At 38.8% G+C, this 25,587-nt stretch overlaps 2 protein-coding genes across 4 annotated transcripts in view; both read right to left on the minus strand.

Moving 5' to 3' along the window:
• LOC140349220 (transcriptional enhancer factor TEF-3-like) overlaps positions 1–6,206 on the minus strand; it is a 33,711-nt gene extending 27,505 nt beyond the window's left edge. The window contains exon 1 of one of the 2 annotated variants that reach the window (XM_072435491.1): positions 5,972–6,206. The gene's annotated coding sequence lies outside the window, so the exon portion shown is untranslated. The remainder of the gene's footprint in view (positions 1–5,971) is intronic. The other variant, XM_072435490.1, reaches the window with a different exon arrangement.
• Positions 6,207–7,574: 1,368 nt separating this feature from the next.
• The window catches only part of LOC140348775 (DENN domain-containing protein 2A), a 47,872-nt gene continuing 29,859 nt past the window's right edge, over positions 7,575–25,587 (minus strand). The window contains exons 4-20 of one of the 2 annotated variants that reach the window (XM_072434857.1): positions 21,489–21,607; positions 18,938–19,050; positions 18,675–18,869; positions 18,249–18,342; positions 17,763–17,813; positions 16,922–17,109; positions 16,275–16,384; positions 14,927–14,996; positions 14,210–14,287; positions 13,428–13,568; positions 12,721–12,869; positions 10,488–10,665; positions 10,366–10,407; positions 9,556–9,661; positions 8,522–8,800; positions 8,280–8,366; positions 7,575–8,150 (exon numbers count right to left, since the gene is read on the minus strand). In XM_072434857.1, the coding sequence (XP_072290958.1) occupies positions 8,119–8,150; positions 8,280–8,366; positions 8,522–8,800; positions 9,556–9,661; positions 10,366–10,407; positions 10,488–10,665; positions 12,721–12,869; positions 13,428–13,568; positions 14,210–14,287; positions 14,927–14,996; positions 16,275–16,384; positions 16,922–17,109; positions 17,763–17,813; positions 18,249–18,342; positions 18,675–18,869; positions 18,938–19,050; positions 21,489–21,607 (2,032 nt within the window). In that variant the 3' untranslated portion in view covers positions 7,575–8,118. Of the gene's footprint in view, positions 8,151–8,279; positions 8,367–8,521; positions 8,801–9,555; positions 9,662–10,365; positions 10,408–10,487; positions 10,666–12,720; positions 12,870–13,427; positions 13,569–14,209; positions 14,288–14,926; positions 14,997–16,274; positions 16,385–16,921; positions 17,110–17,762; positions 17,814–18,248; positions 18,343–18,674; positions 18,873–18,937; positions 19,051–21,488; positions 21,608–25,587 lie in introns of both variants that reach the window. The other variant, XM_072434856.1, reaches the window with a different exon arrangement.

Consider the following 25,587-nt stretch of genomic DNA (forward strand, 5'->3'; position numbering starts at 1 on the left):
TTCAATTGCAGGTGCTTTTATTGCAAAATACCGTAAAAAATATGCATGTATTCTGGAATAATGTATCCCATTTATAACACCAAGTCAAAGTGCTCGCTATTCACAGGGAAAAGCTAAATGTTGGAGAAATTATGGCAGTCAGGCATTGCAGACTATTTTTTTACATCATCATCCCACTCAATTTCAGAACTATGTATTTGGGCCTCAAAACTCCTGCCATGGACACAATAAATGGATATCTTTGGAGCGCACTTCTGGCAGCAGGGGAAAAAATCCCTCACAAAAAGATGGATGACACAAATTGTGCCGACGATCAAGAATTGGAATATCATAATTCCTCGAATATCATAATTCCTCGAATATCATAATCCACCCTCGATGTGTAAAGAAAAGGTTCCGTAGGTCTTTCCTTCCTGCTGCTGTCAGACTTTATAACAAAAACTGTTAGTACTGAACACTCGCAATACTGACCTAACCTAATACTGATGTGCAATTCTGTCATATGTGCAATTACTGTTGGAATTCATGTGCAATTACTGTGAAATTCATGTGCAATTCATGTGCAATTACTGTGAAATTCATGTGCAATTCATGTGCAATTACTGTGAAATTCATGTGCAATTCATGTGCAATTACTGTGAAATTCATGTGCAATCTATGTGCTGTCGTGACACATATTCATGTGCAATTACTGTCGTGATCACATGCAATGGTATTTATGTATTTATTTATTCATTTGTCTATGGGAGTTTTTATTTATTTATAGGAGATCTTCTACTGAGAGTGTTTTTCAGACTTCCTATAAGTGATCTGTTCTGTTCTTCTGTATCTACCTCTGTATCTACCTGCGTTGCACCAATGAAATTTCCCCATGTGGGACAATAAAGGAATATCTTATCTTATCTTGTCTTATAATTGACAAAACATTTAAAATGGAATTATTTTACTGACTTGGGAAGAAATTGGAAGACATTTTTTATTCATTTTATTTTTTACTTTGTGTGCCAATCTTTGGAGTGACCAGTCACATTTCTGGGATGTCCTGTGCCTCCTGAACACCCTTATACTCCAGACAAAGCGTTAATATCTTCCTGGAGACAAAAGGTAGTGGAAAATCCATCAGAAAAGTGACATAGTGCACCTTTAATATCCCCTGTTTGTCCGATGACAGAATACAGATGAATTGTTGACTCTACATCAGCCTGTTATAGTCAAAGACACACATAGTGGTCCGGCCCCTCGTCCTCAAGTAGCAGAGAGACCTCAGTGTCCTGTCCCCTCCTGCTGGGAAGACAAATGACTTTTTCTAAACCATTATCGCTGTTTGTAAAAGGCTGAATATGAGACTGTAGATTAGATGGTGTAATGTAATATGAGGGGTCAATACGAGGGGCGTGTCAGTGAGGTTGGACAGGCTCTTGGAGGGACAACGGGGAGGATTCAAGCAGAATATTAAGGCCATGAGGCATTTTGAATCATTGTTTCCTAAATACATTTATTATAAGTCATTATTTGACTTACTACAATAGAGAAAAATGATTTAAAAGAGTAGGCTAAGTTTAGTTTTTCCATGAATGCGACACAAAACATGACAAAATGACGTGGAGTTTGAGAGTTAAGTCTGGGCAAACAGATTCATATCCTGTTTTCTGGAGTTGTTTAGGACGGGCACGTTGCAGGGCACATACATTTGGGTGGGGAGTAAAAGGCAGTTGTTGACCCCCCGGCTTCCTCTCTGCGGACGTGAGAGAGCGCTGGAAGTGGGCATCAGTGACAGATCTGAAGAAAGAGCCGTCACTTCCCTATCGCCATCACAATAAGACGCCTCCTTTGTCCATTTAGGGCAAAGCAGAGGTAGAGTGTTGGTCATGTGGTGTAACGTGAGCCGGGGGGGGTCTGTTTGAGGTGGGACCATTGCAAGGACTGGAGCCGTGACTCAGCGTTTGTCCTGAGCCTCTTCCTCTGGGGCCACCGGTGTCAGACGGCACTTCCTGTTCAGTACACAGCTGTTTACAGTTTACAGTCTCTGATGCTCAAGCAAAAGGAAGAGGGTTCACATTTGATCACAACAGCAGGCTTCAAGTCCAGAGGTTGCATTCATGACATTCTAGATATTATTTAGTATTATTATTTATTTTTATAAACTGTAGGAGTGCCAAGATTATTTAGTTAATTGATCATTGTGATTATTCAGGTCATATTATAATCAAAATGACGTAAAAATAAAACATTGTGAGATTTTTTGAACCATTAATAAGTAATTTCAAGTCAATATGCTCCAAAAAGTAAGCTCAAATGTGCTCTTTTAGTCACTTTGGCTAAATCATTCAGAACGTTTTATTTTACTTGAGGAATGGTGATCTTAGACAAAGTGAATAAAAGAAAATAAAGGCTTTTGAGATGTCAAGGAAACAAGTTAACAGTTATTATTAACAGTAAAGTATGACATTGTGACATCTTAATGGAGAGCAGGGGCCAATAGAAAACGGAACATTTCAAATTAAATGCGCAGCTAGAATCCACAATTTGCACTTCATCTACAACGTATGTAGCAGTGCATTTGAGGGCCGTATCTCTGTGGCCGCTCTGTCCCTGCTCGCGCTCCCCCAGCGAGGCCCCTGTTCTGGATCTGCTCAGAGGGATAATCTCAGCTGGTGCGGCGGTCAGGAGCCACACGACCTCTCAACAGAACTCTGCACTTAACTCTTACACAATACACGGACAATACAATAAATAAAAGTGAAATATGGTGCTTTCAATTTCTCTTTTTCAATTTGACGCTTACTCTATATGAACTGACTTATTTACTCTTTTATTCAGACACTTGATCCACGTGAAGGTGGAAAATGGCATTGCAAACATTACCGTCAGGCTAAGATTTAACTTAACTTTATTAAAGCTGAAGTATAACATCCACAAGCGTTCATTTTCAGGCATGAGCTCGGCGCTAAAACTGCTTTTTTGACGGCCAAGTGAAACATCCTAAGCACCACCAATAAGAGCCCTGCTTTCGGCTCTTATTTTGGGGTTGATGAGACACAAATTACATTATTATTAGATGCAGAAAGCGTTTGCAGTCTCATTTTTGTCACACCGTGATGCTTTACAATATATTCTTTGAGGGAAAACACAAAATTGACTGGCTTTAACCTTGTTGATAAAGTCAAACATTTGCCACTTTGAAGCAATCTACAAGTGTGAGTAAATGTCCTGTTTAAACCAAAAGTGCAGACTTTTTGTGCATCATTTCAATTCACAGACTATGTAATATCTGCACGTTACTCTCTCATACACTGCAGAGTGAACAAGCTGAACTCACAACTGAGCATTCGCGCGTTTACTGATCCCAGAATAATTTTTTCTTACAGACAAATTGAGATCATGAGAATAAAGACTCCTGTAATGAGTGTGTGGAGATGCACATGTGCAGAGCAGTGGGCGCACGCAGGTCACTGGGGTCTTTGTTGCGCAGGGTTCATATCAGAAACATTATTGGGCCTGTCGTGTGAGCGGAGGAGGAATGACTGCTATGTGGGAAGAGCAGAACTAACCCATGTCTTCAGGCGACACATGCACACAAACTCACTGTGGTGTACACAATGTTTCCTGTTCTATAAGTGCTTCAAACGTGCCACGAGTGAAGAGCTGTGTGTAAGAAACACTGGAACAGCACAAATACAATACATTAGGATATTAGGATTAGAATAGAATAATAGTGTAACTCAAATGAAACTACCCTCAGGGGCCAGTGTAGACTTTGTTGCAATATCAAGCCTGTAAATGTAAAATATATGACCTTTTGTCTGTTTTATATGGACAATTGCATGAGAAACAGCTGATTAAAATGAAAATAGAAAAGTTTATGTATTTCCCAAAAATTATATTTTGTGGGCAATTTTATGTTATGTTTATGTTTTGCTCTATTGATCTGACCACATTTAAACATTTAGTCCCATTTTCAGTTTATTTAGTCAACCTTATTTGTTTTGCATCTCATTTTATCATAGTTTATATTTGACCGTTATTAAATATTATTTTATGTTACACTTGTCGCTGAAGCAAGTTCCTGTTTGTGAGTTAGTTCACAGATAAAAACGATATTTAAATCTCAACAAAAACATTTGAACACATTGAATTGTCATAATAAACTGAATTAGAGGTGAGCACTGTATAAGATAAGATAAGATAAGATATTCCTTTATTGTCCCACATGGGGAAATTTCATTGGTGCAACGCAGGTAGATACAGAGGTAGATACAGAAGAACAGAACAGATCACTTATAGGATATTATGTATAGAAGTTTACATAATATCTTATTCATCAAAGAAACAAAACGCAACGTTGTAAACTTTCAGAAACATTTAAAAAGTGATATTTTTGCACTTCTGTGATTCATTTTACAGACATTTCACATGAATTTGTCTAATAATTCAAGTCAATTCATACGTTTAAAGATGTTTTAGCAAATTTCTGTTGGATTGATTTATAAATATTGTCTGACCATTGTTATTGGGACACTCCAAAAAGATATTGAGTTATTCATTTTTGTAAATATCCCTAGATCTCAAGCAGAAGTAAACATTCGAGCTCCAACACTGAAGCTGTTGAAGGTCCACAGCCTTGAAAACAAAAGATCCAGGCCGCTTGAAAAGCTGTCCTTAGGTTTAGGCTTCGCCCCCGTCTCTTGGCCCCGTCCCGCCGCCACCATCCACCTGTTGCCCCTGTGGAATCGCTCTGCTCTTCCCTGTTCTCCCGTGGGGCTCCAAACACACACTCTCACCGCCAAAATGACCCAAAGACATGCGTTTGTGTCAAATTTATCTCAAAATGATCTCAAACACTGTCCAAAATCACAGGAGAAACCTCTAATGCGTGACGTCTGCTGCAGGGCACTTGACTCAGGCATAAAGGCTTGAGTAGAGCAGATGTTATGCTGGAAACGGTCACTTCTCTCATTTGTTTGGAACAATCAGCGGACATTACACATCATTATCTAATTATTTTAATTGTATTGCTGTTGTAACACTGAATACGCAATTCATAATTCACTTTATCTTTTATTATTGCACAGAATGAATTAAAATCTGCAGAGAAAGTGGCTGGTCATGACTTGAATTCACTTTCTTAACCAAAACATATTCTAGTATTATAATATAAATTCAATTGTGTTCCTTTTTTGTTGCTGGGAGTTCATTTTAAATATTTCAGGCTGTTACATATTATATATATTTTGCCAAAAACAATTTAGATACTTAACATTTCACAGGCTAAAACAGGTTAGAAGGATTATACATCGGTAATACACTTAATACTTCAATACCTGCAGCAATGTGGCTTCATAAGAAACAACAGAACTAAACCAAGTATAAATTTGAACTAAAATGGGGAATAAAATAGGCCTAAACCTGGACTAAATCTTAATTGTTCTGAAATAAACCAGGACCAGACCCAACTTCAAAGCAGAATTTAGTATAAAAGAATAAAAATGTAAACAGTTAAGGCCCTGAATTCCACAAAATGACATGTTTTGAATAAATAAATCAGTGAAGAAAATCCAGTCATAAAGTTGGTCATTTATACGCACAAGTCAAGTGTGTGAATGATTCCGGAGTTAATGAGTGAAATATCCACGTTACATTTCAGCCAGTCTGACGGTAATGTTTGACCACATCATGACGTGATGCTTTCCCTTTTCCACACAACAAACCAGCGCCGGGCTCAGGAAGTCCAAAACGCTCCAACAATTACGGGAAAAATGTCGGAATTTGCGCGAAGAAATGCCAAATATTTGAGGAATGTTTTTAGAGTTACAGGGATTGATCGAGCCAAAAATGCGTTCAAATGCAAATAAAAAAACAAACAGAAAATAAACTAAAACTTTACACGGAGTTACATGAAAATAACTATTCATTTTTGTTCATTTTTTATTCATTTTTTGGCTTCTTCTAACAATGAGTGATCTGCGCTTACCTGTTGCGGTTTATGTGGAATGCAGCAGGTAGAATAAAGTCAGAATATAGAAGTTTTCCAAAGTTGCAGTGCGCGCTTGTCTTGTTTGTATTGCGCTGTCTCGTCTCTTTCCTGATGCCGTTTGTTTGAAGCGGGAGGAGGGCAGGAATTTCAGGAATTAGCCGTGGAATGACACGAAGCCTGGAAAAAGCCAGAGAAAAAGACCCAAGACACGGGAGGGGAGGGAGCGGGGCAGGACTGACCGGTCAGCGTGATGACGTATGGGGTGCTGCCTCCTGCATGAGGGGCCAGGGCGGGAGGGGGGCCCCTGCTTAGAGCCACATGACCCACCCGGGATTATGATAGAGCCGTGGACCTCCTCTCGTGTTCCCATGTTTGTCTTTGGAGAAACTGACACTAGAGGTGATTTCTGCTGCCCTGAACTCGTGTATAAATGCAGGATTATGCAATAACCCGCTGCCATGGGAACTACAAAGTGTCACGAGCTCAGAATATAACACAAAACAAACAAATGGCAAAAGGCAAATGAAGTCAGTGGAAAGTCAGCCTGTCAATTTGGTCGATTCAGTCTTCTCACGTCATCCATCTCCTTGTCACTGCCTTTTTTGTTTCTTTTTGCTTTGTTTTTGTCCTATTGTTTCCATTGTTGGAGTTTTACATGAAATGCATAGTTTTAAAGTCAAATGGAATGTCGGTGTTAAAGACTCACTGAATATGTATAATATGAACACTTGTGCTGTCCCAAAACACATGATAGTGCTGCTGAATGAACACATTTTTCATGCTTTTAATTGGTGACTTATGATTGTTTTGTAAAGCACGTTGAATGCTTTTGGTTGAATTGTGAGTAAAAGGGACCATGAATGTTTGAATTTGTATAAGAGAAGATTTATTAGGGGAAATTCTAGTTTGAATGGCTTAAAACACAACACTGTGCAAGTGTACAGTATACAATAGAACTATATAAGTGACTCAGGTTATGAATACAGTGGAGCATATGGGCAGAGATACAATCTAGTTACTTTGACCTATATTACAAGGGTTTAAAGCACTGAATTGAACCAGTCCAGCCTATAAATACTAGTTAATGAAATGTGTATAATAACGAGCATGAAAATAAAGAGCAAGGAAAATAAAGGACAGAAACAATGTAGATATGTATGAAGTATGAAATAAGTATGAAATGTTATTAAAGGCACTGAATGTGTTGGACAAAGACACATTCATTGTATTTACGTGTGAACATCAGTCTCTCCTGATAAACTTCAAATGAAATAAATCACCCAGAAATTATCTACAAAGTCTCTTACAATCAACAACACAACAGTAGCACTCTTTATAGCTGTTGCACAAGTGTATTGTCCCGAGTCTTAAAAGGGACTGACCTTTGGACCCTTGAGCTGAAGGAGCCAGTTTAACATTAACTGAGCCACAGAGCCCCCTGCTGCACGATCCTAGTATTACATCTCATTGTGACAGGTGCCGTTTCCTTGGAGATTAATTGAGTTAAATTAATGATACAATTTTATTAACATGTTTCAGCCAATGACACTGGAGCATTTAAAGATTTGAACTTCAAACATTAAAATATACAAGAGATCCATCAGTTTCAAATTACTTTATTGATAAACTTTATTGCAATCCTGATCAAGTCGAAGAACAGTTGCTTTTACAAACTGTGTTATCTAAGACACATATTATTTTTTCTAACTCAAATGAGCTGTATTCACATATGTAACAGTGGTATACAAACCTGACAACCAAAGTGGTCTACACACACTAGACTTTGTTAAATAAAGCCTTTTACACGCTACAGGAGGTTTAGTTGCACTTTAAAAAGAAAAAGAAAAAGATTATTTTGACTAAAAAGTATATAAATTAACTTAAAAGCCTCCCGTTCAAGAAGTTGTGATACAATTTTGTGAAGGAAAAAAGTATAATTGGAATGCATTAGACATTATGGTACACTGACTCTTCAAATGAATGTTTGAGGAGTCGAGAAATGATTTTGACAAGGTTAAGCTAAATTCAAGTTCACTCGTTGTATATCAAGACAATTCTCTGGACAAATAGAGCCCATTTGTAAGTTTTCATCATCTTCAGGCACATTTTATCTTGCTTTTCCAAGAATTGTTTGTTTGTTTGGTTTACTTCTTTGACAGAAACTTCATCTTGTTGCCTAAAAAGGTTTAAAGACAAAGCAACATATTGAGGATTAGAAATACAACCTATTTATTTTCATATCAAATAATTCCTAATCAAAGAAATGTTATCTCTAATCCTACAAAAATAAATGTCAAAAACTCACCAAGGCCTTTGAGAAATTTGTTGACTCCCCGCTGTTCGCTTCCAGGCAGTGAGTCCAGATACTCTTGTGCTCGTACCTCAAAGAGACCTGGGCAGGAGAAGTAATATTCAACATTTCCATCCATTCCAGAATTTCGAACACATTTTTGTTTGTTTTAGACAAGCCAGGCCAACTACCGCATAACTATTCATTAACTGTCATAAAAGGTCTTTCTTAGACACAGGTCCCAGCTCATTTCTGACCTTTCAGTCCCTGGCGCCGCAGCTCCCTCTCCTGGATGAATCCGGTAAACATCTGCGTCTCCATGAACACCTCGAGGAAGCGCCTCAGACTCTTGGAGGTCACGGCCTTTCGGAAGGGCTCGCGTTGGAAAGAGGAGGAGGGGGGAGTGGGGGAGGCGGGGGAGGAAAGCGATTCATCCTCGCGCTCCGTCCCGCCCATGAACAGAGAGTAGTGTCCCACGATCTCCACGAAGAAACGCACAAAGGCCTCGGACACCACTGTACTGAGCGAACTGGAGTCTGAAAGGAAACGGGAAAAGCTTCAGGTTAAGAGCGATATAACGGCCATCATCTGACTACAAAACACTTCATTTAGTCCAGTTTTAGATTTGATTTGCAACTAGTCAATACATGTAATTATAAACAATGTAAACGCTTTATAATGAGGCATAACACAAAGCATTTATACATTTGTATAAATCATGACAAAAAATAAACTACATTTTAACAGACAATCATTTACCAGAGTTGGGGTAGATTAATAATTGTTAGTGATCAGTTAATCATAATTAAACATGTATTTGTAGCTATGTCATATGATAAAATGTTACCTGCACAATTTATTTTCTGCACAAAGTTGACTTATTATGGCTTGTAGCGTCAAATGTTGTAGAATCATAGAATAGACCAGCGAATAATTTAATATTTTTTTCTTTTGACATTTTTGCAACATTATTATTTATAATTGTATGACCTTGTACTTTGCTCTTTGTTATAATATTGTAATTTGTGAGCAACGGTGTCCAAATAATTTTCCTTGTGGATCAATAAATAAAACCAAATTAAAGAAATAAACCTAAATGATCACCATTGCACAATCCAACAGTCATAAAGACATTATTTACTCTCCTTAATCCTTATTGTGTTGGTAATGTTAAATCCTTTCAGGCAACAATTAAGCCGAGTCTCAAGAAAGGGCAAAGAACTGTGAGCAAAGAAAAGTGGTGTGCCTGTGGGACATCCACTGGGACACCAGGTTGGCCCCCAAGACGTACCATTAGAGAGGTCTCCTTTATCACAGGCCAACTCTTTCCTCTTGTCCAGCACATGTTCAAGTGCAGCCTGCAGTTTATGTGGAAGAATGGAGTCCTCATCATCCAACTGAACACAAAAAGCAGCACATGCACAGATGAGACTACAACAGTTTAAAGCGTGTAACTCAGGCTGTGGGAATCCGGCCCCCCAGATGTTTTAATCCGGCCCGCAAAACATTTATAATTAATATTCATTCATTTAAACTCATCAATCAATCAAAATAGCAAGCTCATATCAAGTTTGTGCAGCGATAGAAAACAAGTCTGTAATAGCTACATTTCATAACACATTCAAAACACTTTCCCCATCACTTGCATATCATCTAAATATCTATTTTTGAATATTTACAATTATTTTGCTTTTATATTACTCATTGTATATTTGACTCATACTTATCCTTCTTTGCTGCATTAATTATGTTGAATTTTATTACCAGCACACATATTTGTGCTCTTTGTTATGTTATTGTAATGTGTGAGGGCATTTTAATTCTGATGATGAAATGATTTGGTCCTGTTCTAGTTCTTGGTCTAATCCAGGTTTAGTTTGGGATTTAGTCCTGGTTTAGCCAAAGATAGTGTTAATGCAGTCGAAGGATGCTTTTATACTTTTACATTGTTCCCATCAAAACCGAGACTAAACTGGAACCAAACTTGTAACTAGACATAGACCAGGACTAAACCAAGACAAGAACAAGACAAAACCAAGTGTCAATCAGGACTAAACAGGGCTCAAACCAGGATTAAATGATGACAAGTGTCTAAACATACCTGTCGTAAGAAGCGACTGTTGCCAAGATCAACCACCAAGACCTGTGAGCAAAACAGTCAAAAGTCAAACTGATTACACGGATCAAATGCAATTTAATTTGAAGATGTTAACGATGCTTCACCTCTTCGATGGGGAGCTCTTTGAGTCGGGGCAGTGAGCTGGAGAGGAGTCCCACTATAAAAGGTGTCGGGGTGCAGACGATGTCCAGCATGGAGGCGGGCAGGACGGGGATGTACGTGTGTTGCCAGGTGAACGGGTACAGAAGAGCCACTACTGCATGACAGCACTGGGACAACGTGCTGGGGAAATACAAACGCCAGGATTTAGCATTATTATGGCCCGAAAAGTAGTAAAAAGGAGTAGTAACAAGATTGGAAATAGAGCTGTAACTCAAAATAGATGTTCAAGTATCACAACTGCATTTGCCATTATGTTATTATAAGATAAGATAAGATAAAATAAGATAAGATAATACTTTATTGTCCCACATGGGGAAATTCCATTGATGCAACGCAGGTAGATACAGAGGTAGATACAGAAGAACAGAACAAATAACTTATAGGAAGTTTGAAAAACACTCTCAGTAGAAGATCTCTTATAAAAATCTTAGGATGTCCGCCGGGATAACGTGACGATCTCCGGGTAAGACGACTGTTCTCCGCAGTTTCATGAGTTCCTCCTTTGTGTAAACGCGGTACGGCGCCGGCCGGGGGGGCGCAGGGGGGCCGGGGGGGGCTCGGAGCCAGGGCACATCGCGATGACACGAAAACACTCAATCCAGCCGAACAAAGTAACCTAATACTGATGAAGTAGTAGTAGTGAGTTTAGTAAAAAAGAGAAGTAGTAAGACTGGGATTGAAATATTGCGGTAACTCAAAATAAATGCGCTATTCAAAATGACTAGTACTGGTATTATGATCACAGTTAATTCAGCTTTTATAACTATTGCTATTAATATAACACATAATTAGGGAAAAATGCTTAACTTAAGATATTTGTAAAAATGTATTAATTTTTGAGTTTACAATTTAATCTACTTGTAAGAGCTAAAAATAATAAAAAATAGTGATCATTTTAGATCCATACCCTAAGTAAATCTAAATGTAAAGTGTGTTTATCTGTTGTTTGGTCATACTGTCAGTAATCCCAAATGAGCATAAACTCATCATGTTTCTTCTCAAATTAATCGTGTTATATTATATTCATATGTGATCTTGTGTATCCCAACATAAGTGCAGGCTTTCCAACATTCCTAATAAAACTCATAATTTCTAAATAGATACCTTGCAGACAATTATAAATGTATTTAGTCATATTTGATTCACAGTTGCTTCAAAGTTAAAACACAAGATGGCGCTGGATCTGTTCATGTTTTTCTCCTACAAATAAAGATCTGACTTGTCCCCTGTCTCTCTGTGAGGAATGTGAGACGCATCTTTGAGGGGCGTGTGATGCAACACATATAAGGCTATAAAATAGCAGCCCTCCACAACCTCACACAGTTAACTTAATGTCTTCAGCCTGTACATCTGGCTGTGCTTAATTCATTTGAGGGGGAAAAATAAACGACAGTTTCCGCTTATTGTAAAAACTCATGATGAACCCACATAAATGCCACAGGTGTAAAGTAATGAGTTACAACATCTAGTTTGTTATATTTAAAGGAGAATGTACAACATTTCTCTCACTCAAATTCAAAGTCATTATTTAGACAGCTATTTTAACATGATAAGAAATGTGTACTTGGAAAATACAAAATACAATCAATATATATTTAAAAGCAAATACGTAAAAGTATACCATTGGAAAGAATGTTCTCATCACTGCCTTGAACACTGCAAAAGGTTCAAGCAGCTCATAAACTTGTATCTAGAACAAAATACAGATAATCGGTTGCATTATGTCTCCTTTACGCACTTCTGTGGAATACTAGTAAGTAGTTCTGTACATAAAAGACTTCAACTCTTAACCTCATGAAAGGCTTAACTCGCTTCACGCCGGTTTAAGTTTACATGCTGAATTCCCCAGCGCACCAATAACAGGTTTCCCTAAAGTATGTGGGTTTTGTGACGTCGGCGCGGACATGTGGTTGCTCCGGACTCTCGGGCGGCCATGACAGTTTTCCATTAGATGAAGATTGTTCCCCGGGCGACGGTATAAAACAACAGCATTCCTTCCCCCGTCGCTCCTCTGTCTCATTATGTCGACTTGAGATCCTCCTGTCATTTCCACTATAGCTAGAAATTCTTGATCTACTCTACAATTTCACACCGGGCGCCGTTCCATAAACATATTGTCCAACTGATCCGATCCCAAATAAAGACGATGCCGGGTCATGTTGTCGTGTTTCTAACCTGAGTTTATCGGCGGTGAAGATGACTCTGCGCTCCAGCAGAAGAGAGGCAAACACTTTGAGGAGGAGACGCAGACTCAAAGAGGAAAACAGACATTCAAAATCCACGTGCTCAAGGCGGGAATCAGACGGCCGACACAGCTCGATCACCTGGAGCAGGATCAGAAAAGGGTTTGTTGCCATTGTCAATCAACAGGATTCACAAACATAGGAAGTTGTCTTTGTGATTCGGTGCAACATGAAAACAATGAACAATGAATAAGTCAAAAAGAGAAACTATTTAAATCTGCTGTGGGTAAAAATAACAATAAGCTATAAGTTAAGAGAAAATAAAATAGGCTTGATATTATGTACACAAATTTACAGTTGCAAAATGAATAAGCAATTCATGAGTGATTAAATTAAAGTGACAGTGTTTAGGAAGTGTTCAGGAGCAGACAACCACAAACATGGATTTACAGAAAATAAAGGGTTAGAGTCCCAGTTCTGTGCATTTGACTGATCCTTCGGTGATACCGGGGCCGCCTGTCAGGAGCGGTGGGCGGTCTCACTCATTCATGTTCCAGGTTTACAGATTTTGACCCAGGACTGTGTTTAAGAAGGCCTGAGGAGGATTAACCTATCGTGTATGTTTATATCAAGATCAAACACTGTGAGTCAAGAGTGCTATCCACCTAACCATTGAACACATCCACCACGAGTGCTCACCTCGGTCCCAGAGCCAGGCAGGAAGTTTTTGACAGTGATGGTCCGTCCTGGTGCAGGGAAGGGGGCCTCCATGATGCCCCTCATGAAGGGCTGCACCAGGGCAGGAGAGATGGCTCGCCTCTTCTCCACCTCATCCAGAATCTAAAGGAACACAACGTAACATCACAGTTCATTAACTATTCATGATTAACGGCACTTTGAAATCCTAAAATCAAACTTTCTGAATGAATCAAAATAAACGGACGGATAAAAAAGTACTTTATACGTAGTTTTGCTTTTTTGGAGTATAGCTTGAGCTGAAATTACTCACTGTTGCTGCCTCACCATTATTATTTTTTAGTTATTGTGACCTGAATGATCAAGAATATCGATAAACCGAATAATTGCAATCTCCCTAAACACAACAAACAAACAAAACATTTATTTTACCCTGTCAGCATGCAATTTTTAATTTTATCTTTCCCTTTTTTACGTTTCCACACTGAATGAACAAATACATTTGACAAGGAACGGAAAAAGTGTTCTCAGCATTGCCTTGAACGGTATGTACACAGGTCAACATGCACATAAACTTGCATCTTATTACAGGGAGTGTTTTCCACTGCAGTAACCACAGCCTTAATGTGCTGCTGAGCTGGAGCCAGGACCAGTCCAATCTGTGAGAAAACTGCCTCTATAGGATGGGTGTGATGGGTGTGTGGGTCCGGAGCTGTACTTATATCTTTAGATGGGAAAACCTACGAGAAGAATTATGGATCTACTCTTGATTTCTCCTTATTTACCTTGGAGAAGAGGTCGAAGCACCCCAGGCGGCTGACGATGCAGTAGACCTCAGGGAGCCTCCGGCCTTTACCACTCGGCTGTGAACAACCAGAGGAAAATAGCACGGATTCAAAACAGCGGTGTCACAAGACTCTGCTCACCCAGAGCTAAAGATCTGAGGTGAAGCAAGTGGAAGAGAGGACAGCTGTGCTTTCTCTGAACAATGTATTATAGTATGTCCTTAGTTTGTTTATTCATAATATTGGAGCCCTTAGCCTTGGTATTTGAAGTTATATTATTAAAAATATTGTATGTAAAAGTAATTATAACCTGGTGTCTGTGCATAAAATTCCCTTGTTGCAGTGGAACGTGGCTGAACTTGACTGAAGATGATACAATTACGCTTAATATTTAAAGTTGCAATGACGGCTTGGGTTGCTAATTTTACCAAAACACAGTTAAGATAATAAAATGTATCTCTTTAATCTCTTGTATGTACACAGAAACTATTATTTGACAAATAAATATACATGAAAAAACACATTTATCTTGTTGAATTCATGTTTAAAGGGCAGAAAAATGTGTTTCTTGCGTGTCATTTGTGTAAACTTTTGGCTGGAATTCCAAGTGTAATAATATAAATATGTCTTAGAACTCTGCTTGAAAATATTTTCAATAATTCTTCACAAACTACTACTTGACTGGTATAAAACAATATGCACTATATTAATACATACCAGTAGTCTCCGGCAGTAACCAAACCTCCGACTTCCATCTTCACCAGTCAGAACAAATGAGAACGTCTCACTGCAAAAAAAATCAATCAATATTTAGTCATGAATTACATTTTTGCTCATGTAGTGCAGTGAGGAGCAAGCTGAAGGAGATGGCACACCTATTGGTACAGAATTAGTTTTGTTTATTTTTCCATCCTAGCTTTGTAGTGGACCCTCAGGACAAGCTTTTAGTGTGCACACATCCAAACAAAAGGCTGTGAGCTGCTCCTGACAGGTTCTCAGTGACCGGAGGGGCCCCTGACAGACTTATGTGTTGACTCACTCTGCAGGTGTTCAGCTCAACCTTCAGCCCTCTGGTGATAGGTAATTATTAGCCCTAATTATGGGCCATCTAAAGAATGGGAGTGTTGAAAGCCAAAGGTAGAGGCAGTTTCATCACGCAGCCCGTCAGAGGAACATAAACATAAAGGATGTAGTCTAAACTGTTGGGATTCTATGTGCAATTAAGGCCAAATACAAGGATCTGCAACATAATTAGGACAACAATTAATCCACCATAAAGCATAAATAACAAAAGAATGTGGCGAACACAAAAAAAAAAGAGGGATCACACTACTTTTACAACACTTCACATGCACAGAACTCACATGCCCTTTGCTCACAGTTATAACTACTAGTAGTGTAATGCATAACAGTAAAAATACTCAATTATAGTTAAAATACTCAGCTACTTTAAACACCAACTACAATGCTTGGGAAGAGAATGAAACTACGTCTGCAAACATAAGACTGTGCACGGCTTAAACAAGGACCACGTTGAATGTGCCAAAAGTGACAAACCTCTGCAGCAGGTAAACATCTCAGTTACTTCAACTTCCCCAACACTGCTCAAGACAGTTCACAAAAATGCAAGAAGAGTTCATCATGCAAAACAGATATGTGTCATTGAAAAAAAGCTGCTCGCATTTCACTCTTTGTATATTTCCATTGGTAATATCTGTAGAAGATGAGAACAAACTGACAACATGATCTGCTGCCGTCTTCCCTGGCACTCTCTACGCTCACTGCCGTTTTTTGCACAACATCAAACCAGGTGCAGGGAGTGATAAACCTGCTCCCTCTAATCCCCCCATCGTCCTCGCCCTTGTAAAGAAGTCACGGTCCTTTACGAGCCCCGCTGTCACTTCCAGTAGAAGCCGTGTGGACTGCTCAGCTGCCTGTTAGCGAGGCGCGCAGCTCAGCCTTCATCGCGGCGCTGGAAAATTCCTGAGCGGTCTTGAGTTTCGCTCGGCGCGCTCGCTCAGATGTTCGGGGGAAGAAGATGAGGGTGCCATAGGGAGCGACTGACCTGGGGAAGCTGTCGACGGGTGCCCAGTCTTTGGCGTCGGGGAAGCAGAACTGTGGGATGACTTTGAGCTGGTCCTCCGTCTCCCGCATGAACTTGAAACTCCTCTCCAGCTGGACGCAAGGGAATAAACAATCACGTGAGAAGATGTAGCTTTTCTGGAAGAGTTTCAGCCGCTTGCTTATCCCCATGGCGACGGCACGGCTGTTTTGTGGGAGCAATAACAACACCCGTAATTACATGAATGCAACATAGATAAGTTTGATGTCGCTGTGTAACATTAAAGGAATAGCATGAGGATCCACCAGAAAAGTTACGCAGTGCATCTTTAATTGAAGCAACAAAAACGAACATTATGGATGGCAATGGAGGTGAAGTGTGGGGAGAGACATTCAGCAAATTGTTGGATCGATATGAAGACTAATATGTGTGCTGCAGCTCATAGTGCAGCACTGTTTGTTTAACTTAGCTACAGTGTTTTCCTTGTGGCTAAGCGTAATGAAAATGCAGACAACTTAATCTTTGTTTGGTCCTAGTAGATGAGTCCAGGTTTACTTAGTCGTGCAGATATGGAAAGAAAATATGCCGAGGTTAGAGCTGCGAGGCATGAAGGTTTATGGTCGCAGTGGAAGAGTGAAAAAATGGGCCACCTTTAGAGGGAACTGCTGCGTGACCTCGGGCAGGTAGGGGACCCCGGCCTTGGTTTTGTGAAGCGCTACGACAATGAAGTATTCAAAGAGCTTCCTCTCCTGGAGCTCCATCAGGTCTCGCTCCAGGGTCCGGTATTTCCCCGTCCGCCGCAGCATGGACTGGACCGACACCAACCGCTGGCTATGAGCTGCAACCACAAGAGGGAATGTGGGTTTGCGCAATTTGTATAATTTTTAGGTATATAACTGTTTGCTGTATATGGAAATATGCAGTTATTGCATTGGATTAAATAACAGAAGTTCACAGATGCTTTTGAATATTGTTCCTCACATCAAACTTTGTAAAAAGTTGTAAAATTGTAAAAACACATCACACATTAAACACAATGACAAAGCATGTGGTAGTAAGGATAAAGTTATGTTGTTCACTTCAAATTCAATATTAAGGGAAATTATGAATATTCAATTACAATTCTGATACCATAAAAAACATGGCCCAAAGTCACTGGGACAGGCTCCAGTCCGCGACCCCAAAAGGAACAAGCGGTAGAAAAGGAATGAATGAATACCATAAAAAACAACTATTTTTTCCAGACCTGTTTTCAAATCAAAATAATTGTCCTTATTTAATGTTACAGTTAGGTCTCATACTAGTTCTGATATAGATCAAGGACATTAGAAAACTATTAAGGAACAGTCCAATTTTGTCCTGTATGTGATTTTTTTCTGTATCGTGTTTCAATACTAGTTAACTTAGTATATGATTTTTCATATTTCTGAAAACTCTAGAAGTTCTACCACTGTAAAACCTTGTTTTACTGTCAATTGACTAATTTCTCACCTTTTAATTTTTCTTCAGTGTCACTCTCGGATTCACTGTTTTCATCCGTAACTACAACAGAGAAACATAAAACATGTGAGGGAAGAAACCAACATTGGACGTGTAAAACTAACATCAAAAGGCAGCGTCAGTGTCTTTACCTGGGTCAAGTTATTTCTACAAACCTCATGTGTGTTTGAATCATCTTTCCATCTATATATTACAGCCAATATAAACCTACAACTGTACAAATGATGAAATACAATGTTTGGATTGAGTCATGTGTAGTGTAGAATCATCTCATAATAATCAAGGTGTGTCCTGAGATCTATGATTATACAGCAGCCAATAAAAATATACATTTCATAAAACGTTTTATAGATACAAGTCAAATTACTTGCAGGTTTTAGATGTATACATTGATTTATATACAGGGTCTAATAAAGTAAAGTATAAGCTGCAGAATACTGTGATGTTGAGTACGTGTTGTGAGATTTACGGCCGCACCTCTCCCTGAGCTGGACTCTGTCGACTGAGAAACTCTCTTCATACGTTTCTTTCCTCTTCGAGCCTCGAATATGGCATTGATTTTCAACACCATCTGAAAGAGATTACAACAACAAGAAACACATAAGGAATACTTATCTGACCAAATTGAAATTTATGATATTATGAAATCGTAGTAAATAAGAAGCAATGCCATATTTTTTCAACAAATAATAATTATAAATCACAACATAAATTACAAAAAGAATAAAAAAGTCAATTTGAAAGTCAAAAAAGTATTTAAATTCCAATCAAGAACATGTATATAGTTTAGATGTTAAATGTCTAAGCCATAAACAGGACATAATACATAACACATAAAAATGAAACTTTGAATTCATATTTCGTAGATGAATTGCTTGGTGTAGCACAGTTGTACTCGAGTACCTTGGGTATCTTCCTGCGCCTGCGGTTGTAGGGGTCTCCGGAGAGGCAGGGGGTGTCGTCGGGGCTGCTGGGAGTGGAGGGAGGACTGATGCGGGACGGTGACGAGATCCCAGAGTCTTTGTTGATCTTACGCAGCTCCAGGAGCTTGAAGCTTCGCCTTTCGGAAGTTTGTCGAAAGAACCCGGGTTTGGACGTCTGCTGCAGCAAAGACAGAGTTAGGAGTTACTCAAGGCTTTGGTTTTGTCTGTGATGCGTCTTCGTACCTTTGTCGGCGTATCGGGGACTGGGGACGAGGACATCGGAGAGTAACATTTGGTCCCCAAGCAACTTCTCTCCACCTCGATATCTTCATAGGGATTCTCCTTGGATGGGGGATCTTAAAAGTAAACCAAAGAAAGCAAGACAAACTTTATATTGCGTCCGGAACAAAGCCAAATTCATAAATCAAATTCAAATCAAAGGCCAAAGTAAGTTTTTGGTGGAAAAACATAAAAATTGTTTGTAAAATTAGAGGAATGCAACTTATACTAATGGAAATTATGTTGAATGAATGAATTTTAATAGGGTTTTATTTCCCAAAACGTCGCTGCAACAAAACGAAAACGAGGGTACATTGCATAACTTTTGGCTCATCCATTCATAGAACAGTGCGTATTATTTTTAAACCCTCGTGTTTGTTTCTCCAGATGACTTCCACTCCAGATGTGGAAGACATTGCCAAATCGCTCGATGCAACTTCAGCCCTTCACCTTCCCCTATAGGTAAAGGAGAAGGTGGTGGGGTAATTTTCCAAACGTCTCTGCTTCTCTGTTCTTTCTGTCCCTCTTCTGTTAAACGGATCACATGTCCAGATGTGGCCTGTAGGAGTTAAAGGATGTTCTATCCATCTGCTTCAAAGAGGACCTGCTCTTTCTCAATGACGACGAAAGCTCGGACAGCGGACAGAATGTATTTGTTGAGAAGTGCATTGAGGCCAAGGCACTTAAGGTAAAATATTGTCATTTTTGGTGTTATTATTTAAGGATTTGTAAAATAGAATATTACATGCATTAAATAATTCAATGTTTATGCTAAAACACTAAATTACAGATCATGGATGTCAAACACACTAATCTTTCTAAAAGAGTCAGTATAATTGACAATAGAACTGCACTTGGCAAAATGCTTCATAACTATGGCTTTTACACTACGAGTACTAACTTCCTCAGGCTTTTAAAGTTATAAGTTAAAAGGTGCAGTCAGTAACTTTTCTTTTTTTTACTTATTTTTGATATGACGTAGTTCAATGTCACACCTAGTTTTACATTCTTTATTTACTTACGAAATGACTTGCTTATATAATACTAAGGTTGGCAGTACAAACGTATCGATATAATTAAGAATTCATAATTGTTTTGTTACATAGAAATATCTTTTAGAACCAGATGAAAGCCTAAAACACGTTGAGTTCATTGCCAGTTAGTGTTAGTTGCTCACCCCCTGCTGCACCTTCCATCGCAGGAGCGCACCACAACTAAGACCCCACACAACGACCCTATTGTTCGTTATGAGATGAACATGCTCTGGGATGGGTTACAATAATATCAGGACATTAAAGGTTGGAACATAGGTCAGGTTTCTGCTCATAATTTTAATCAAAAGTGCTGCAGGTTGACTCTATTAAAACTGGAGCAGAGAAAACATGCTTGGCCTCTTTGTTATCTACTGCATCTCTCTTAACGCAAAATGTTTGGTACAGAAGGAGATATAAGGGCTTGTGTGCAGGTGTAGAGGGTTCAACAAGATGTGATTGTCCCCACAAACATTTAACCACTTTAATTTACTACTGAAACATTATTTATTTAAGAATATACTTAGTTGTTGTTTTCATGTTGTAAAATGTGATTTATTGCCAACTAAGCATGACATGACCATTGCCAGGTGATACATTATAAGTTCATTGTTAGTGTTAGACAATTACACTAATATTACACGGCTAAATTGATTGGTAAGTTTATAATTGCTGGTTCTACAGGCTAAAGGGGACTCGACGTGCTGACTCAAAGGTGCAATCTGTCTAGTTGACCACATTATTGTCTCCAAGTATATAATTTCTTAGCCTGGAATGTTGCACTGTTTGGTTTTTAACATATCTATTCTGCGTTTGTTCAATTACATATGTTTCTATCGCTCAAACTTGGCCTTGTGGCATCACCTGCTTGACTCCAAATACAAATACACGCCATGTCATATTGTGGGACATTCTAGACCAGGAGTTCCCAAACTCTTTGTAGTGGAATACCCCCGACTCAAAAACATTAAAAACAAAAAAATATGGTCATTCGTACATGTAAAAGGTTTAGACTAGCCTGTGAGATCCAAATGGTGAACATCTTATCAAATAACGACGGTATTGCAGTTTTCTATTTTCCTAAACTCTCTCATCATTCTGCAGACCCTTATGGATACCTGACCACAGTTTGGGAAACCACCGTTCTGGACAAAGCAATAACATCTGCACAGAAAAGACGAGTGTCGGATCCTCCACCATAAAAGTTACACAGTGCACTTTAAAAACACATGTAAATAGCAAATGACATGTTTCTTGTCTACAGTGGTCTAATATTGTCATACCAAGGGGGATGCAGAACAATGGACGTGCATAAAAATGTTGAGACGGGTGAAATTTAGGGTAACCAAAATTCAAATATACCCAGAATTTGGTTTTGAATTGTTTATACTTTTTGGGTTTATTTTACATCAAACAACGGCATTTGGATTGAGAGCAATGTTTGAATCCATCTTGGTTTCTTGATGAGCATATCCCACTTTTACCTATAATGTCCTCATAGACGTTCTCCTCTGATAAAGTGTGTGTGAGCCCGAGCCGGGACCAGTCCGCCCTGCAGCCCTCTGTGGACGACTGGAGCAGATCCTCAAACTCGTAGGACTTCCTGAACACACACGCGACACATTGCATTACAATCAGACAGGAACAGGAAGGTTTAGGCGCTTTGAAACGACCAAATGTGCGGGATAATGACTTTAAAATGCCCGATATGGTGGGCAGGAACTGTGTGTCGTTTCCATCTGCCACTTCTGAGTGACCGCAAAAGCGCTTAATCAGAGGCAAAAATTGGAAAGGGTGAAGGCTGAGGCGCACGTATACGGACACGTGCGGCGCCACATGAGCGCACTTATAGCCAATTAGAGCGAGCGCACACTTAAGACGCAGCCGGACTTGATCTCCCCTTGAGTCACTTTGCCTGTGGTACAACTTCAATTGAGATCCATATAATACTGAATCAACCTTCGGAGCGTTTAATTGTGTTATAATGTTGTTTCCTCATGAATAACAGACTTGGGGTTTAGTCTCTTTCAAGTGCACATTTCAACTTTAAATTTCACTAAAACGCTGTTGAAATATTTAAGATTTTCCTTTTCTTTAATTTTTTACTTTAAAGAAATGTTATCCCAGTTTGGTGGTTTTTTTTTATTTTTTTTTATTTTAATTAACTTAACTTAGAACCTTAGAACTGAAATTTGGAACTAATTTTCAACATATTTTTTCAACACAAACTGCTACTTGACTGGTGTAAAACTATCTTTTATATTTACAACAAAAATCATAGAAAATCATAGAAATCATACAAATTATCAAAGAAAAATAGAAACCTCTCATATGCACTTTAAGAATGATGAAGAAGAAGATGAAATAAAACAAAAAACTAATGAAAGAAAGCATAATGTAGGACTTAAAATGGAAAAGCTTGAATAATCTTCACACCCACAAAAACTTATTAAATAAGACCTGCTTTTAACCTTGATATCATGACATGGTAAAATATTCCTTTGCCTTTATTAATCTACATTTTTTTCAAATATCAAGCCAGCTGGGGTAACACGTAAATGTTCTCTTTGTGTCATTTCCAAGCCTGTATAAATGAAGAGGACTGGGCCAGAAGAAACAAATACTTACCATATTTAACTAACATAAGAGAATAAATATAGTATGTGAGTTGAATACATTCATGCAACAAGTGCACTTAAACAACCTTTTCACGTGTTTGTTTTGTGAGCGAGTTTGTTTCCCAGCAACCGCATTTGTTTTCTTGACTTGTGCACATACAGTTAAGCCCAAAATTATTCATCCGCCGGCGCATTTCCACTTGGATTTTGGAGCACATTTTGCATCAATCTCTTGTTTCTTGGTATTAGAAAGATGTTTTATTTTGTCCACTGCTCTCGACTTTAAATAAACAGACCAATGTAAAATCTGCTCACTCTGTAGTTTGGACCTCATCATTCATGGGTTTCTTATAGCAATAATTACCCATTCAGTCTTCTCCAAAATCTTTGACACTGCACTGCTAAACTCATCTAATCACATCTGCAATATTTGTCAGGAAAACCACCATTAGATAAGTCTGTCAAGATAACATATTCTATCAACTTATCGTTCAATAAATGATAGATGGAACAATATTTTTGTGGCTCAGTATTTATTATGTGATGCTTTTCTTTCACTACTAGTTGACAATGACACTTGATCTGTGGAGAGTTGTCTCATTATAGCGACTAACTAACTACTTAGTTGTAACTCCTCTTTACCAGTATTGTTTATTTAGAAAAGGGTTTACTGGTATTATATTGATTTAGGTTTTTGTATCCGTGGCATGAAGCGGTTTCAATATTATTGTTTATTGTGCTGTTTTCCGTAGCAATATATCATACTTACCTATCGACTACATTTGCTATTTTTCATATTTGTTCAGCGTTACTGAGAGTATACATTCAGGCTTAAATGTAATTAAAAACCAACAGAACCAAAGCCACACACAACGACTAAACGATGAACACACACTTGAAGACAGGAATGTAAAACGTCGAGCCAAACTCCGAACAAGACTCCAGACCACGGAACAATACGGGACATGTCCAGCTAAAACTGCAGCGCTCGCATTTTTAACTGTCCCCATAGAGCCCATTGTGTTCGACTGTAACCGCCTGAAACTGAGCGCCACTTTAGCGAAGGGCGGCTATTAAAAAGTACAACAGCCGAGAAGGAATGTGAAGCAATAAGTTGCGGTTTTGAAATCCATACACTGAAACAGGTTTGATTTGTAGATGTCGGGGACGTATCTGACAGCGCGGGGCCAGAAATGACATTAGTTTTGATGCCAATTGCAGAATAGTTTGGACACTGTGTATGATATCAAAACTCATGTGTTTTGTTGCGTTCTATTTTGATTTAATTTATGTCAAGTTTATCAAAGGTGCACTCTTAATTGAAGATTTGTTCCGCGTGGTTTGGCAGTTCTCCACAACAACCTGACCACAGAACATGATCCCTGGTTTGTAAGGAAAGAAAATAAAGGCTATGAAAAGTATATGGAATTAAAACATAGGTTGGAACACTAGTATGTCTTTAAGGAAATCAAATATCAGAATTGGAAACATGACTTGTGTGCGATCCCATCAGTAGCTTATATGGGGGAACGCATACAAATCAACATTACAATCCATCTTTATTCAGCAAGAGCAAGCTATTCGAATGGTTTACAGTGCTGATTATTATTATTAATGAAATGCTTTAAAATGACAGGCTTTAGCAGATCTTAACGCAGCCGCTCTGACGTATATAAAGGTTCATAAACTGTTTTCAGGAGCGATTTAAACCCAGAGACTCGAACAGGTGTCTATCAAAAACATATAGACCAATACCAAAGGGAGATATAGCTCAATTAGACAAGTAAATAATTGAAATAGTCCGAAACAGAAAACGGAAAAATGTACAAAACAAATGTGATAGGCAGTTATAAAACACTAGATGACTTCCATAGTGTTCCCGTTATGGTTGGCATTTAGCTGCTTTCTCTGATTATTGAGTATAATTGTATGTTTGGTATCTAATGTTGGTGTTATCGTGATTAAGTTCAACCAACACCACTTCGCTCACACAAAAACTGTCCTGTAGTAAGTCCTGTCCAAGTTATGACTGCAGTTAAGATAAGATAAGATAAGATAATCCTTTATTGTCCACACATGGGGAAATTTTGGTGTTACAATGCAGTAGATACAGAGGAAAAGGACAGATAACTTATAGGAAATTTTGAAAAAAACCCCTCAAAACAACAAAAACAAAAACTCCTCTCATATCTTAATCCATAATAGGGAATGGAGGGGGGAAAAAAGATAAAGACAAAGATAAAAATAAAATAATAATAAAATAAAGTAAAGTTATGACTACAAGCAGGGGATTACGCTGGGTTTTCTTGCCACGACCAACCTGCTGTTTCATTCATGTTTGTCAATGAATCTCCGTCATTCTAGTGTATTTTCATCCTAAGTCAGTGTCAACATTTGAGCGTGGGGCCACTTTGCCGTCTCCTTGAAGAGCGTTGACTACATTCCTCCCTTTGGCTCATGAGCTGTGTTTTGGAGGCTCGCGATGATGTCACTGTGGTTTTGATTTACAGCAGATGGTTCACATATTCACCTCTGGATGGGCGCCCTGGAGGGGGAGGGGCGGGTTTACGCGCTCACGGAGAGAACCGGGGCCAAAGTGATCCGGGCAATTTGTTTCAGTAGATTTAGCACGGGTATTGTTACATGTACAGCTAATTGTGAAACGCTGGGATATTAGTCAGTCTCAGATCATGCTTTGCAACGTGGCGTGTAGAGATTTGGATACGAGATCAATACCTGACAATATCGCTTTGGTTTCTTTTCAGATCATATTTAAACCTTTTATGGGACGATTTAACTGAGACAGGGCAGTACATTGAGAATATAATCTGCAGACTTTTGGTGTGGTTTACTGAGATCACTAAAACCAGTCATGTAAATAATACATACATCATTTGTGGATTTTACCGTCTGTAGCGACGGTGGCTCAGTGGTTAGTGTGCTTGCCACCAACCCAAAGGTTGTT

Source organism: Eucyclogobius newberryi, unplaced genomic scaffold (genome assembly GCF_026437365.1).
Source record: "Eucyclogobius newberryi isolate DKJ021-1_F unplaced genomic scaffold, fEucNew1.0.hap1 SCAF_7, whole genome shotgun sequence".
In the NCBI taxonomy this organism is placed as follows: Eukaryota; Metazoa; Chordata; class Actinopteri; order Gobiiformes; family Gobiidae; genus Eucyclogobius; species Eucyclogobius newberryi.